At 27.8% G+C, this 14,669-nt stretch overlaps 2 protein-coding genes across 2 annotated transcripts; both read right to left on the bottom strand.

Annotated features, from left to right (window-relative positions):
- Positions 1 to 30: 30 nt before the first annotated feature.
- On the bottom strand, positions 31 to 1,050 carry LOC110610057. The gene is made up of 3 exons (XM_021749932.1): positions 701 to 1,050; positions 472 to 598; positions 31 to 405 (listed from the first exon to the last, which is right to left on the bottom strand). The coding sequence occupies exons 1-3, from the start codon at positions 1,048 to 1,050 to the stop codon at positions 31 to 33; spliced, it is 852 nt and encodes a 283-aa protein (XP_021605624.1).
- A 3,822-nt stretch (positions 1,051 to 4,872) lies between these two features.
- LOC110623404 (cytochrome P450 84A1) lies at positions 4,873 to 7,137 on the bottom strand. The gene is made up of 2 exons (XM_021768344.2): positions 6,097 to 7,137; positions 4,873 to 5,831 (listed from the first exon to the last, which is right to left on the bottom strand). The coding sequence occupies exons 1-2, from the start codon at positions 7,060 to 7,062 to the stop codon at positions 5,214 to 5,216; spliced, it is 1,584 nt and encodes a 527-aa protein (XP_021624036.1). The 5' UTR covers positions 7,063 to 7,137; the 3' UTR covers positions 4,873 to 5,213.
- Between the last annotated feature and the right edge of the window lie 7,532 nt (positions 7,138 to 14,669).

Raw genomic sequence — 14,669 nt, 5'->3', positions numbered from 1 at the left:
AAATTTAAATACATGTTTTTCCTGAGGACACTAATTACGTCTTCTATCTTTCTTAACCAGCATCCAATCACAAAAATCATCTAAAACAGCTGGATTAACCACCTGATTCTCGGGTAACTGAGCTACCTTAGGAGTAGGGTTACTATGAGCCAAATTAGGCACATTCTCTACATTCTCTGGCTGCAACTCTTTCCTCAACGAAGGACAATTATCTTTCATATGCCCAAAAATTCCACATGAAAAACAAACCATATGCAACGCCTCATATTCAATACGTCGAACTCTCCGGTTCAGCTTGAATTTTGACAAAAGAGGCTTCGTAACATCAACTTCAACACATAATCTCGCAAAATGCCCTCTTGTCACTCGGCTAGTGTTATTATCCACTCTGATAGGATCTCCTATCTTCCTCCCCAATTGCATAAGAAAATCATCATTAAAATATTCAATTGGAAGGCATGGAAATCAGACCCAAACTGCCAAGCATTCCAAAGAAACATTAAATGGATCAAAATCCGGGCACCATTGGCGAACTAACAAATAATGATCAGCTATAATCCATGGTCCACCCTCCAGTGCAAAATCAAAATCTTCCCTACTATTAAATCGAGTAAGGAAAAAATTATTGTCCAGAGCAATTAAGTCCATAGGGGATTTAGGTTTTCAGAGTTCCTTCACCATTCGCGATAAATAGGCATACCCTATTGATCTTCCAATCAGCTTGATAATCAAGGAGTTCTTCCATGGTTTACAATAATGAGATTTCTCAATTTTAGTAAGTTTAATATTAGGGCACTTTTCATCCTCCTCATCCTTTTCCCCATCAGAAAGCTCATACGACTCCTCATCATTCACTTCAACTGTGTCAGCAATCACAGTCTTGTTATTAGGACTTCCATTGACTAGCATATCCCTAAACGAAGGACCCATTAGAGACGGTTGTCCAACAGACTCAAACTTTCCACTGTCTTGTTCTTCTAAAGAGAAACCTCCTTCACTATCCTTACGCTTCCTATGGCCGCTATGTTGCAAGAAATCATCCTCTTCCATACCCTCGTTGCCGGAATCTGATATTCTGGTGGGATGGGGACAGAGATTCGCCGTGATCCGGCGTTGATTGAAGATCTGGAGAAATTTTTTTTTTCTCGGCTGATCCGCCGTCCGATACCTAACTTATGAGTATGATCTTTTTAGTTTAATTAGCCCTTCATTTGTTTTAAAAAATATTTTTCTAGGAAAATATATTCTCTATTTCCTAAAGTTTAGAGCATTATGTTTATCAAATCTTCTTAATTAAAGAAAAATTAAATTATTTTTAAGGAAAATGATAATTTTTTTTTTAAAAAAAGTAAGTCATTTTTAGAATGCAATAATTTTATTAATAATATTATTTATTTTTCAAATTGCAATTAATAAAGATAGAAAATAAAAAATATTTTTTTAAATAAATTTAAGAAATAGAGTTTTAATCCACAAATTCTCATTTCACATAAAAAAAAAATTGACTTATTAAGAGATTAAGTTATATATGATATTTCAAAATCCTAAAATGCTCACCTTAAGCTTCCTGTCTTTCTTCTCATAAACCAAGCCTTTACAATTTTCACCTTCTGCTCACTATTTTGTAAAGATGCTGTGAGATGGAATATATCCATTCTAAGTTATAGATTGAGTGCCTAAACTCAAATATTTAGATTTTAAAATTAAAAAAAAAAAATTAAAATAATAGAGAAGTACATAACTCATAATATCAAAATATGATAAATCAAATAGGTTTATTTTGCGTTTGATCTATAATAAAAAGTTAATTTTGATGGTTTGAGTGAATATTAAGCATTTAAGATATAATATATCCACGAGATCTTATAGCTATATATATTTTATATGGTTTTAATACTTAAATTTGAGTTTAAAATCTATTTAAATAATTTGAGTTATTGGTAATTTGAGAAAAAAATAAGTAAATATTGGAGAAAAGAAGATAAAAATCGTATTTTGTATAATAAAGAAGCTGTAAAAGACAGAGATGTAGGTATAACTTTAATACATATGAGAAACTAGAATTCATTCCAGACTCTAATTTTTTGATGGATAAATGCATTTTGCCATGAGTCATGGACATAGCCAATTCTGATAGAAATTGATTTGGAAAGAAATTACCAACACAGGTGATTGAAAGGAATTTTTCTTTTGGGTCAACGATCAGTCACCTCTTTTTATGGAATAAACACATTAGAATTGAAGTTGAATTCTAGAGAGATCAAAATATATTTTTATTATTTATTTTGAACTTTTAGAAATCAGGAAATTATTATTAGTATTTAAGAGGTAGTATTTTATGAATAAAATCATCTTCTGCTTTAGATTAATTTTGAAAGACTATATATATTTTCTTCCTCTTATTTACCAATATTACAATTTATTTTGAGAAGAAAGATTTTATTTTTAGTAATGAACATCAGTGTACGAATATTATGGTAATAACATTATACGATAATTACTCTCGTGTTTTATATTATAACTTAACTAATTAAAATAATTTTTATAATTTTAAAATTATATTTAAATATTTTTATATTTTAATTTCCTCAATTGAATATAATTTTCGTTAAATTAAACTCATTTTTCTATTTATTTATTGGCTAAAACATAAAAAAATTTATTTATATTCTAAAATCACCCATATAAGAAAAAGAAAAAAATTTATTTGATTTGCAGAGATATCAGAAAAAAAAGAAGAAATATTTCTAATTTCTATACAAATAATATAAAAATCACAATAATTCTAAAATAATAATAAAAGAAACTAAAAAAATTCAACACAAACAAAACCAGAAAAGTAGATTTATTTGAGTGTGCTTGATCTACTAATATGATAGAAAAAATAAAAGTTTCAAAGAAGTCGTAACACGTTTGTGAGGAAAGAATTAAGTTATAGTATATCTCACAATCAATATCTCATATCCATTTTATTCTTTATTGCAATTAGTCCATTTTACAGTTCCTATGAGTAATGGCTGTTAAAAAATTTAAAAAACAATCAAATGCTTATCTTGAATCATACTCCAATAACTCACTTTTATAAATTGTTCTAATTTCTTAAGCTACTTTTTACGACATGAATCGACAGTGGCCATTAAAAAATTGTACTAATAAGAGTTTTAAGTATGAGCAACATTGAGCATCTTATCATGCAATCTTGCTATATAAACCTCCTTATCAGCACTTTGTTGTGATAAAAGGGTAAAGTATTTCTATCAATACAAACAATCAAATCAAGTTACTGTAATTTTGAGTCTAATATCCCGTACTATTATCTGTTTTCTCGACTCTCAAAATCCATTTAATCTAATTAATTACATTTTGCAAAGATGGGTTTATAGACTTATCAAAATTCATAGCACCACAATAAATGTATTCAATGAGAAGACGATGTTCATCACCAAGAATTAAAGTTTTCATAAAGTTACTGGCGGCATGAATCCTAAAATCACAAGACTAATAAATCCTAAAATTGGAATCAAAACTCCATCCTCCATTTCTGCTATCGTTGTCTCTACCAAATCTCCGACTTATTCTGCTTTTTTTATTGTCTCTGCTATATAAAAACTCAAATTTGAAAGATTTCAAGTGAGGAAGTTTATGGCGGATAGAATGGCTAAATTTGTAAAAGGAAGAGAAAATAAAAAGAGAGGTTACATGGAAAGTAATTTTGCAATAGAAATATCTCCTCTCACTTTTGACTAGAGTTTCTTTGGTTTGAAAAAGAAGAAGAACGATAGAAATAAGAATTGAATAGGACAAAATAATTCATTTTAGGATAAATATAAATGAGACCATTTTAATCTTTTTTTATTTGAATTAACAAAAAACATGAATTTAATTTAACAGAAATTCTTTTCCGTGAATAAAATTAAAATATATGAACATTTTAATATAATTTTAAAACTATAAAAATATTTTAACTAGTTAGATCATAATATAAAAATACGAAAAGTAATTATCTCTAACATTATAAATAACCACATATGACTGAGATTACATGAATGCTTAAATTGAAAGTTAGAGCATTAATTGTTTTCATCATGACTGTAACTTCTTTAAACTATGCATCCAACTCTGGGATTACATCCATGAGTTAAGCATAGAAAATTAAGAAAGGAAAAGTGAGAGAAGTTGTTGGACTTCATTGGGTAAAATTTGAATGTATTATATATATTTAATTGGAACATAAAGATTTCTGTTGTGTGGTAAAATTCCAGAACCGTACATGTGGATAGAAAGAATTTTTATTTTCAAAGGAATGAATACATGCAAGTTATGGAAAAAAGGAGCATTTGCTACCATAGCTTTTTATATACAGAGTCGAGACAATAATAATTTAGGTGTAAATAGTACGAGTGATTCGCCCTTTTGCCTTGTAGCGAGACAATGGATGGGAGATGGACAAATTAGTTTCAAGTCCAAATCAAACGTTGTTGTCGTTGAAGATTGAAGATAAAAGGCAAAGGCAAAGGCAAAGGCAAGAGCTATGTGCTTCTAACCAAAATCCAAAAAGATGACTCGAGCTGACAATATTCTTGCATATGCGCCACTCTTCTTTTCCCATTGTTATTCTGTCAAAGAAAGGCCACAACTCCCCTTCAGACATTGCCCATCAACAACTAAATATCCTAATTTCTCTCTCTCATTATTTTAATTTGGTTAAAAGAATTAAAAGTATAATAGCCCTTCTAACTTTTCTTCCTTTAGGTTTATAATTTCTTTGGGGAAAAAAAAAAAAGAGTTGATGCTTTGGATAGGATGGAGATATTATTAAGAGAATAATTAAAAAACTTTCTGTTTAGGTAGCCTGCTATACACTCATAATCCCATATCAACTTTTATATATATAAAAGAGAAAGAAATAAACAAGGTACAATTTAGTTTGCAAACTTTATTTGAGTGCCACTAAAATCAGAAAGAGTAAATGAAAGAGAAATGGATATTCCATTTCTCCCATGGTAATTACCTTTTCAGATATTATTCTCCCTTTCTTTTTTTTTTCCCTTCAATATATATATATTTATCTTTTATACAAGTGAGAAAAAAAAAATCCACTGCAAATTCACCCTGTACGGTTTTGCCATCTGTTTCCTAAATGTTTCTAAATTCAAATCCATATTCCAAATCCATTTATTTTCTTTGTCTAATTATATATATGTGTGTGTTTTTTAGAGCGGCGGCGACACACGCAGGTTGGGAACCGCAATGAGTCGGGTTGCCCGAGGAGCGGTGAGTCCGAATACATCGCTGGTGTCAATTTCACTGGGTTTCATCCCATCAGGCAATTCCCATGTAAAACAGTGAAGGAGATTAGCCACTGCCAAATCAAGAGCGTAGAGTCCCAGTTGCATCCCCGGGCAGGATCTCCGACCCGAACCGAATGGAATGTACTCAAAATTTGAACCTTTAAAATCTGGCGCTCCTTTCAAGAACCTAGATGGCCTGAAAGTTTCTGGGTCCTCCCACGAGTTCTTGTCCCTTCCCATAGCCCATGCATTTATCATGACCCGAGACTTCGCCGGGATGTAATATCCGGCGACTTCTGCATCCTCCACTGTCTCATGCAAGAGAAGTGGGATTGGTGGGTGAAGTCTTAGTGTCTCTTTCAGTGTGCATTTTAGGTATGTTAACTTCTTGAAATCGCTCTCCTCTACGCGCCGCTCTAGACCCACCACCTCTGCGAGCTCTTCCTGCACCTTTTTCAACTCTTCTGGAGTCCTGATCAACTCCGTCAGGGCCCACTCTATCGCCGATGCCACCGTCTCTGTCCCACCAAACATGACATCCTGTCGTATTCATTTATATGTGGTGCACACAAAGGTCGTCAAAATCCAAGTAATTAAATCCACCTACTTATAAACCACCATAGGACAAAAACTTAAAAGAATTATGAACGTGTGTATGTGGCTGTATAAATTTTGAAAAAGAAAGAAAAGGGTGTCGGAGATTTGAACTACATGTCAGATGTTGATGCTACAAGGAAGGACAAGTGAAGAACCGACTCCTAACGGAAAATTAACGATATATTTGAAAAGAAGGTAGCTTAATTACCATGATAATAGCTTTGATGTTGTCTCGAGTGATTTTGAAGGAGTTCAGGAGATCGTCTGATTCGTTTACTTTAGCTTCATCGCTGTAGAAAGCTAGCAAATCATCCACCATATCAGTGTTATCATCAGAGACAGAGACATTATCCTGCTTCCTTTTCTGCATGTGTGCATCGATGATCAAATCGATGAATCTGTCAAGTGATTTACGTGCCTTGATAAGTCTAAAATTGAGCTTGAGGCCATGTGGGTCAATCCATCCAAGCCAAGGAATGAAATCAGCAACGTTGAAAGCACCAAAAAGCCTGGAGAACTCCTGCAAAATCCGAATAAACTCTTCTTGTCCTTCGTTCTTGAAACCGAAAGCAGCCCTATAAATAATATTCATGGTTAGATTAGAGATCAACTCTCCAACATTCAGCGGCTTGCCTTTGTTGGCTACAACGGTTTTAACCATAAAATCAACCTCATCCCTCACAGACTCCCACGACTCGGCCCTTTTACGGCTGAATAGCTTCATGACGCAGAGCTTACGCATCTGGCGCCAGAAAGGGCCGTAGTGAGCGAAGGCCATATCTGCACGGTCATAAGTGAGATAGCTGATGGCTCTAGAGGCAGGTCTATTAGAGAAAATGGCATCTTGAACTTGAAGAACTTGGCGAGCTATATCAGGAGAAGAGACAGCCATCATATGAATGTTCCCCATGCGAAGATGGAACAAGCCACCGTATTCTTTAGCCAGTTTAGCTAATCCCCGGTGGGTTAACTGGTCCATCATCAGCATGTTACCTATAATTGGCAAGCCTCTGGGCCCTGGAGGATATGGCAATCTTCGGCGAAGGCGAGAGATTAGGCCTAGTAGGAATAGTAAAGGAATAATGAGGAAAATAGTGAAAGGTAAAGGTTGCAGCGCTTGGAGAAGAGGTTCCAAGGTGGGTAAACTTGTAATGCTCTGTCTGAGTGTTTCCATGGCGGGTAAACTTGTGATTCTCTCTGTGAGTGTATACTGCTAGTTGAAATGGGAGCAGCTGGGTTGCACAAGATATTATGGTGTCTTTATATAGAAAATTTCTCCACCACCTCTCTTTTTCAATTTTCCTAACCCAAATTATTTTGCAAGTAATTAATATATATTATATATTAGTATTTATGATGAAAATATCCCATATCAAATTTTGTGCTCTGATATAAATCCCTAGTGATTTTAGAAGTGAATTATCTTTATGTCAGCTCTATATTAAGATAAAATAATCTTATGAAACTGACTTTTATATATATATATATTCAAAATCTTTCCTTTTAAATTATAAAGATATCACATATACCTAAAATTCGGCCGAGACTTAACTTGTTAAGTTGATTAATATTAGACCTTCTTAAAACTTGAGATTAGGGACCATCCCATGTGAAGAGATTTTTATAGTTCATAAATGTCGCTTATATCTTTAATTTATGTAATTATAAGCAATATTTCACATAATAATAATAATAAATTATACTTTAATTATTAAATTTTAATTTGACTAATCTATATTTTTAAAATCAAATAATTAAATTTTTTTTTATTATTCTATTTGAATACATCGTCTTTCATTTCAAAGTATATTTTTTATTCTATTCTTTAAAGAATAATAGTAAGTGGAGAAATATTCATTTTAAGTTGTTATGGGACATTTTATGATGTGAGGTTATGAAATGATGATGGAAGAATTAGTTTAGTCTTATTTTTCTTTGAAGATATAAATGATAAATTGTCCAAAATTAATGAAGAGTTAGTCAAAATAAACAAAAAAAATCAAGAAAGATCAAAAAATTGTTTTAAAAATACTTGAAAGGATTGAATATACATTATAACTTTTTAAAAATTTTATTTATAATTTATATATTTTTATTACTCATGTCAAAAAAATATTTTAGTTGTATGAAGTTTTTAAATGAATGAAAATTTCAAAATTTTTAATGATTAGGTGAGAAATAGAGAAAATTAAAGATTATAGTAAATTTGAGAAAATTTTATATTTTAATTTCATCTCATGTACTTTTAATATATAAAAATAAAAGAATTTAAATTTTTAAAAGTATTTGAATTTTAAAAATAAATAAAATTAAAAATCACAATAAATTTTGAGAAAATTTCAAATTTTATTTTATGAAAAGATTTACATATTTAAAATTAATTAAATTTTAATATTTAAAAAATTGAAAATGACCATAAATCTAAGAAAATTTTAAATTTCATTTTTAAGAATTAGTGTATTTATTTTAAATTATTTTTTAATATGTAACTTTAACCGTGGATAGAATGAAAATAAAAAAATTAAAATGTTTAATTTAAAAATATATGTCGGTATATTGATTTTATTAAAATTTAGAAATTAAAATATAATAATAAAAATAATATATTATTATTATTATTATATAAAGGAAAGAGCAAAGGACAAAAAAACTATTCAGTGCTTTGACACTTTTTCAAACAAAATTTTATGATTTAATTTATAACAAAGAAAGATTTTGTAGTTCCGCACGTGTGATAAAAATGCAACTCTTCCCTCTAATATGCTAGCCGTGGCTGACGTGGAATTTAAAATTCAATTAAAAATAATTTTTAATGATGATAAATTATATTTTAATTTTTAAAATTTACTAAACATATAATTTAATAGTTTCTATATTTTTAAATTTAGTTATAAATAGTTCTTTTAAATATAGTTCATTACTTTTACAAATTAATAACAAAAATATTATAACTACTTATAATTTTTACAAATTAAAGTCCATTCGTTCATTAAAATTTATCCAATATTTAAAAAATAAAATGATAAAATAAGAAATTAAATTAAGAATATTAATGTATCCAGATTGAAGCTCAAATAGCCCTTGCTTGTCTAACTCTACTCTTTTCAATGAGTTTTTTCATTTAATTATAACAAAAAAAATATTTATTTAATTATTTTATATATATAAAATATTAAAATTTAATAAATAAAAAAATTAATTTATAAATGTAAGGATATATCAATTTGTAAAAATATAAGAATTAATTTTAAGCACTCCAAGACTTAGTCTGGTGAAAAGTGCATCATATAGTTTTAAAAGATCTAAGGTTTGATTTCCTGAACCCAATTGTGTGAAATATTCTTTGTAAGCACTTACCTTTTGCTCATCTACCCATTAGCCATCAATTAATCATATTATCTGTGGCAAAAAAAAAAGTTCATAATGTAATTAAACCAATAGGATTTTGATTGAAATGATGATTTTAGCACTAATAAAAGTATATAAATTTAAGTTTTAGACTTTTAACTATAAGAACAATAAATATACTCTGTATCAATTTTACTATTTCAATTTTTAATTTTTATTTAAAAATAATAATAAATATAAATTTATTTTTATATACTATAATTTATTGAATATTTCTTACTTAACTTTAGATACAAATATATTATCCATTAATTATTTTTATAAATTTTTGTATTTTAAACTCATATACATTAAATATAATAAAATATTTATTATAATTTATGTAGCCCTAGTAGTCTTAATAACAAAATAATTTCCCCCCCATTAATAAGCCCTATTTCAACCAATTATTTCTTTATGTGCCATTATTAATAATAATGATCTCTGATCACAAGTGAAAAGCGAGAGATTTTGATGCCCCACGTTATTTCTTATTACTACTTACTCTCTGTGGTTAGACGTCCAAACCATTGACGGTTTCATTTCACCTTTCACAATTTTATTATTATTATTATTTTTACCCTCTCTAATTACATGTTAATTATCATATCTAACTTTCACAAATATCATCAGTCAAACTTAAGAGTAGCACTAGTCGTAACATTTTTTTAAAAATATATATATATATATATATAATATTTAGATTGCGTGCTTTAGCATCACTAATTTCATTATTAATCAAGTTTCACTCCTTTCCCTCTTTTAGTTCTTCAACAAATTTAGATAATAATTTTTCGTCCTACATCAATTTTATATTAAAACCCATGTTATACCTAAAAAATATATATAAAAAAATATAATAACGAGATCCATAATCTCTTACATAAAAATCAATTTTTAGGAGAATCTTTGAAGAATGATTAAAAAGAATAATAAGACAATGGAGATATAGAACTATGCATTCTTTTTACGGGTGGAATCCATTTGAGTCTCTCTAAGATTAATCCTCTTTAGAATTAGTACCTCTTCTTAGAACTATTACCTCAAAAAGAGCTTGCGGGTTGAAGTTTCTACTATCAAGTATAGTGGATGTGGTGGCATTGGTTCCATGATGGAAGAGTTTATGCTCTGGTTTGCTGTGATTGTGAATTTCTGTAGAAAGAATGTAATAAACATAGGAAATTATGAGTTGAGATAAATGTTGAAAAAGAAAATATTTTAGATATAAAGAGTTTTCTTTTACCATTGATTATAATTTTTTTTATTGATTTATCAAATTTAATTAATAGAAAGACTTTTAATTTAGATGGTTGTAAAATTCAGGAGATTTAATTGTTCGATTTTTAAAATAGTGAAATCAATCCATTATTTGTATTAAAATTTAAAAATTAAAATATAATTTATCGAATGAAAAATATTTAAATAGTCTCGATAGTTTTAGACTAATTTAAACTTATTAAATTTTATTTTCTAATCAAATTATATATTATTAATTAAGCATACTTATCATCTTATTTTGAATTATATAATAATTTTTCCGTTGTGTTGGTGGTAGAGCAAACAAAGAGGGCGGGTGAATCATTTACCTACAACTGAAAGCTAAGGGGCAGAAGTTAATCTAGATGAATGGGACAATACAGAAAATTTTAAAGAGTATAAAACAACCAACATCGCCCATATTTGATTATGAACCCTTTGAAAAACTTAACTCCAATCTTTTAGTGTCTTCATTATAGGTTGCTACATATGTTTGTGAAACATGGAAATTCCATTGCTACAAATATCCCAACAATAAGTTTTTCTTAATTTTGGATGGATGGTTTTCTATTCACACTGCTTATAATGGTTAAACAAAAATAAATAAAGTGTTATTGATCAGCTGGCTAGCTTGGGAAGTGAGATTGCCGAAAAGGTTGACAGTTATGAGAAGAAGCATCAAATTCAAAGGAAGTGACATTCGATTTAGAGATTAATTACACTTTTCAAATGCTTCAACACTTCACACGTCACCATTTATTTAAATTTTGATCTAACCTTTATATAATAATTAAAAATTTTAATTACAGTTTAATATCTTTTATGTTTATTTTAATTTTAATTATTCTTTCTTCTTCTACCAATAGAAAGTAGGATATTAAGAGTAAGATAAAAGTAAATGATAAGGTCAAGTTTTAAAAATTTATGTTAAGATTAGAAAAAAAATAATACTCTTAACATTCTCAAATTACTATATAATTTTATATGAATCAATTTCTAAAAGTGACTAATAAAAGTAGATTGAAAGACCATTTTATCATAATATTAAATAAATTTAAATATTTATATATGATTAATAATAATATATTTAATGAAGTCACCATGAAATCTCTCCTTATCTCATATAGGCTTTTTGATTTGAAACTTTTTCCGCGAGATGGATTTCTTGATGAGAAAGAGAATCGGTTCCATAAACAGCAAAGTAAGAAGCTACCTCAAGCATCGATATTGGATGGAGGGAAAATTTGTTAGAGATGCTTAATATACCTCACTCACAGAAAACTTGCTTGTTACAGCAAGAAACCCACGGAATGCAAAGAGATTTAGCCTCATCTAAAAGAACTAGTTATGGAGATGATGCGTTTTGCTTGCTGCTTCGAGGAATCTTATCATAATCTCTTTGTTCCCAATTTTGATTTAAGTTAATTCCTCAAATTATATTTTGTCAATGAAATACCAATCCTTCTAGAATTGATAAACTAAAATTTTCAACAAAACATTATGATCACCAATTTAAGCAAGCAAGACTTGGGAAAGGTATTAATCAAATCTTAATCAATATTAATAATGGTTGCCTTCGACTGGTGTCAAATAATAGTGAATGATAAAATTAAAAAAAAAATTAATTCGCAAATGATGAGTCAGCATAATCCTTAATTCACACAAGATGTGCTGTTTAGGTATTAAATCAGTGATGACATGATTAACGCGGCTTCAGGCATGTGAAAATGAAGTAAGCTTGTTCAATTTCCATCTAATAGAATCAAATCACCCAGGACATGATCCGTGGGGTTGCTCGTGTGTGATATTTTCTAATTCTGACATAAGGAACAACTTTATCGTGTTCTTCTAAGTATGACTTGTGTTTTGGTTATGTTACTACATGACAGATAACACGCGTGGTATTTTATCCCATGTGACTTTTCTTGGAAAATCATTTTGTTTTCTCATATTGTCTTAAACGCACGGCCCCTACACGAGTCGTATTCTAGTTCGTGCGTTCTAAGGCAATTTGAGAACGGGTGGAAATTCGAGTTAGCAGACCGTGTTTGTGCCATATAAATTTAATATCAATACGATTAAAAGTGGATATAAAAGGCGGAGGATATGGTTTGAATCGATTAATGGATTTATACTATAAAATTTGGGCAAGTTTGAAGTTTGAGAGGTGCATTTAATTACAAGTGCAAAGATTCAGTGTTGATATTCACAACCGCTAGCTGCTTTCAATTTACATATTGCTTCGACAATGCACCTTATTCCTTCTCTTTGCTATAAATAATTTCTATTCTACCGACTCCTAAAATCAAACTTAATGTAATAAAAAATTATTATTCTATTTTTTTAATTTTCAAAAATATATTAATTAATTCATTTATTACTTTTAATTATTAAATATTATAAAAAATATAAAATATTAATTAATAATATTTTTATAAAATTCATATACTAATTAATAAATTTTTTAATATTTTAAAAATATATTTTTTATAGTAAAAAATCAATTAATAAATTTTTATATACAGTAAAAACTAAATAATAATTTTTTTAATATAATCATTCATCATAATTATGAACATGATATAACCAAATTTAATATAAGTAACTTTACAAATATTGATAAAAATTAAATACCATATAAAAGTAATTTTAAATATAAATTTTATTTAATTTTAGAATTTTACTATTTTAAATATTACTTTATTAATCAAATAAATAAATATTTTAACCTCACCATGTAGTACTTCAGGACTACTGAATAATTACTCTTACTTTAATATTATTTTTTTACTTTATGATTTTTATTTGCCAAGATAACTATTACAAAAATAGATTTAAAATAATAAAAAAAAATTATTATTTTATATATTTAAATCGTAATTATAAATTAATAATAATATTTTAAAATTTGCTGCATCAGTCTTTACTCTTATAATAAAATAACGATTTATTTATTTTTTACAATATATAAAAAAAATATTAAAATTATATTTTTATTAAATATAAAATAAATTATTTTATTAAAATAATTTTATTTTTTTATAATCATTTAAACGGCTATTAAACTATTTATTTAGTAGTATTAAAGTTATAATTTTATAATCGCGGCTATTATAATATTATTTTATAAACTTTTAATTATATTAGTGATAATTTGTACAAAATATAATAATTGCATCTCATAATATCCATAAATCTTTGGATTATATATATATAGATAGATATATATATATATATACCTATATATATAAATTGATATAACTGATTTCATCATATCCTGTTGACCTTTATTCACGTTTTTCTTTTTATTTTTCTTCCTTTCCTCATCCTTCTGCAATACGAGTTTTCAGAAGAAGCAAACTTAATGTAGTTGAATATATCAAATTTTAAACATTAATTGGAAGTTTTATAAATAAATAATAACATTTTTTTATAGATTAAGAGTTAATCTATTACCAAAATTATTATTTTATTAATGAATAATTTATTAAATAAATTGACAAGACATATATGCAAAGCACTGCATAATTAAATTCTTCTCTCTTCTTTAAAATATTTATCAATATAAATGAAAAATCCTTTGATCGGAATAATCGATAAATTTATTTATTGTTGATATTATCAATTAAAGGATCAATTTATGACAAGGTTATTGTAAGTACTGTATTTTCAATTTAAAAATTGTGATAAAAGTTTTGTTTATATTAGATTTATATGAACAAAGAATACATGTGGTTTTATAATTTTTTATATAAATTTACTAATATTATTATTTTACATAGACTCAATATAAAAAAAAAAAAATTCTTAAAATTATTTCACTAATCACCAAGCGGAAATTTGTTGCGAGTCAGAAGTCTGATCAAAAGCCCATTTTGAAACGTAAAAGAACAAAAGGCCAATAAGCCCATTTTTCTCCTGCCATTATCATTCTTATCATAAAAAATAAAATCTTATATATTTATTGGTATGACCAAATTACACCTTCTAAAACTTTTTTTTTTTTTTTTCTAAATAATGCCTACAGCCAAATTAGATCACTTAGTAGCTTAGGAAGAAATTTCATTTGTAGTAGTGGATTGAAATAATTAATTTGCAAAAATATTGCCATTTAATTTCCAACAATAAAGTGCAGTC

This window comes from Manihot esculenta, chromosome 1 (assembly GCF_001659605.2).
Source record: "Manihot esculenta cultivar AM560-2 chromosome 1, M.esculenta_v8, whole genome shotgun sequence".
Classification (NCBI taxonomy): domain Eukaryota; kingdom Viridiplantae; phylum Streptophyta; class Magnoliopsida; order Malpighiales; family Euphorbiaceae; genus Manihot; species Manihot esculenta.
Note: the sequence above shows the minus strand (reverse complement) of the source record. Positions and strands in the feature narration are given on the sequence as shown.

What these genes read in the sequence shown, in the direction of transcription:
- LOC110623404 (XM_021768344.2), bottom strand. Translation starts at nt 7,062, where the DNA reads ATGGAAACACTCAGACAGAGCATTACAAGTTTACCCACCTTGGAACCT. An exon ending in ACATCAAAGCTATTATCATG is followed by an intron (nt 5,832 to 6,096) that starts GTAATTAAGCTA and finishes TGAATACGACAG; the next exon opens with GATGTCATGTTTGGTGGGAC.
- LOC110610057 (XM_021749932.1), bottom strand. Translation starts at nt 1,050, where the DNA reads ATGGAAGAGGATGATTTCTTGCAACATAGCGGCCATAGGAAGCGTAAG. An exon ending in CTGATTGGAAGATCAATAGG is followed by an intron (nt 599 to 700) that starts GTATGCCTATTT and finishes TCGATTTAATAG; the next exon opens with TAGGGAAGATTTTGATTTTG. An exon ending in TGGAATGCTTGGCAGTTTGG is followed by an intron (nt 406 to 471) that starts GTCTGATTTCCA and finishes TTGGGGAGGAAG; the next exon opens with ATAGGAGATCCTATCAGAGT.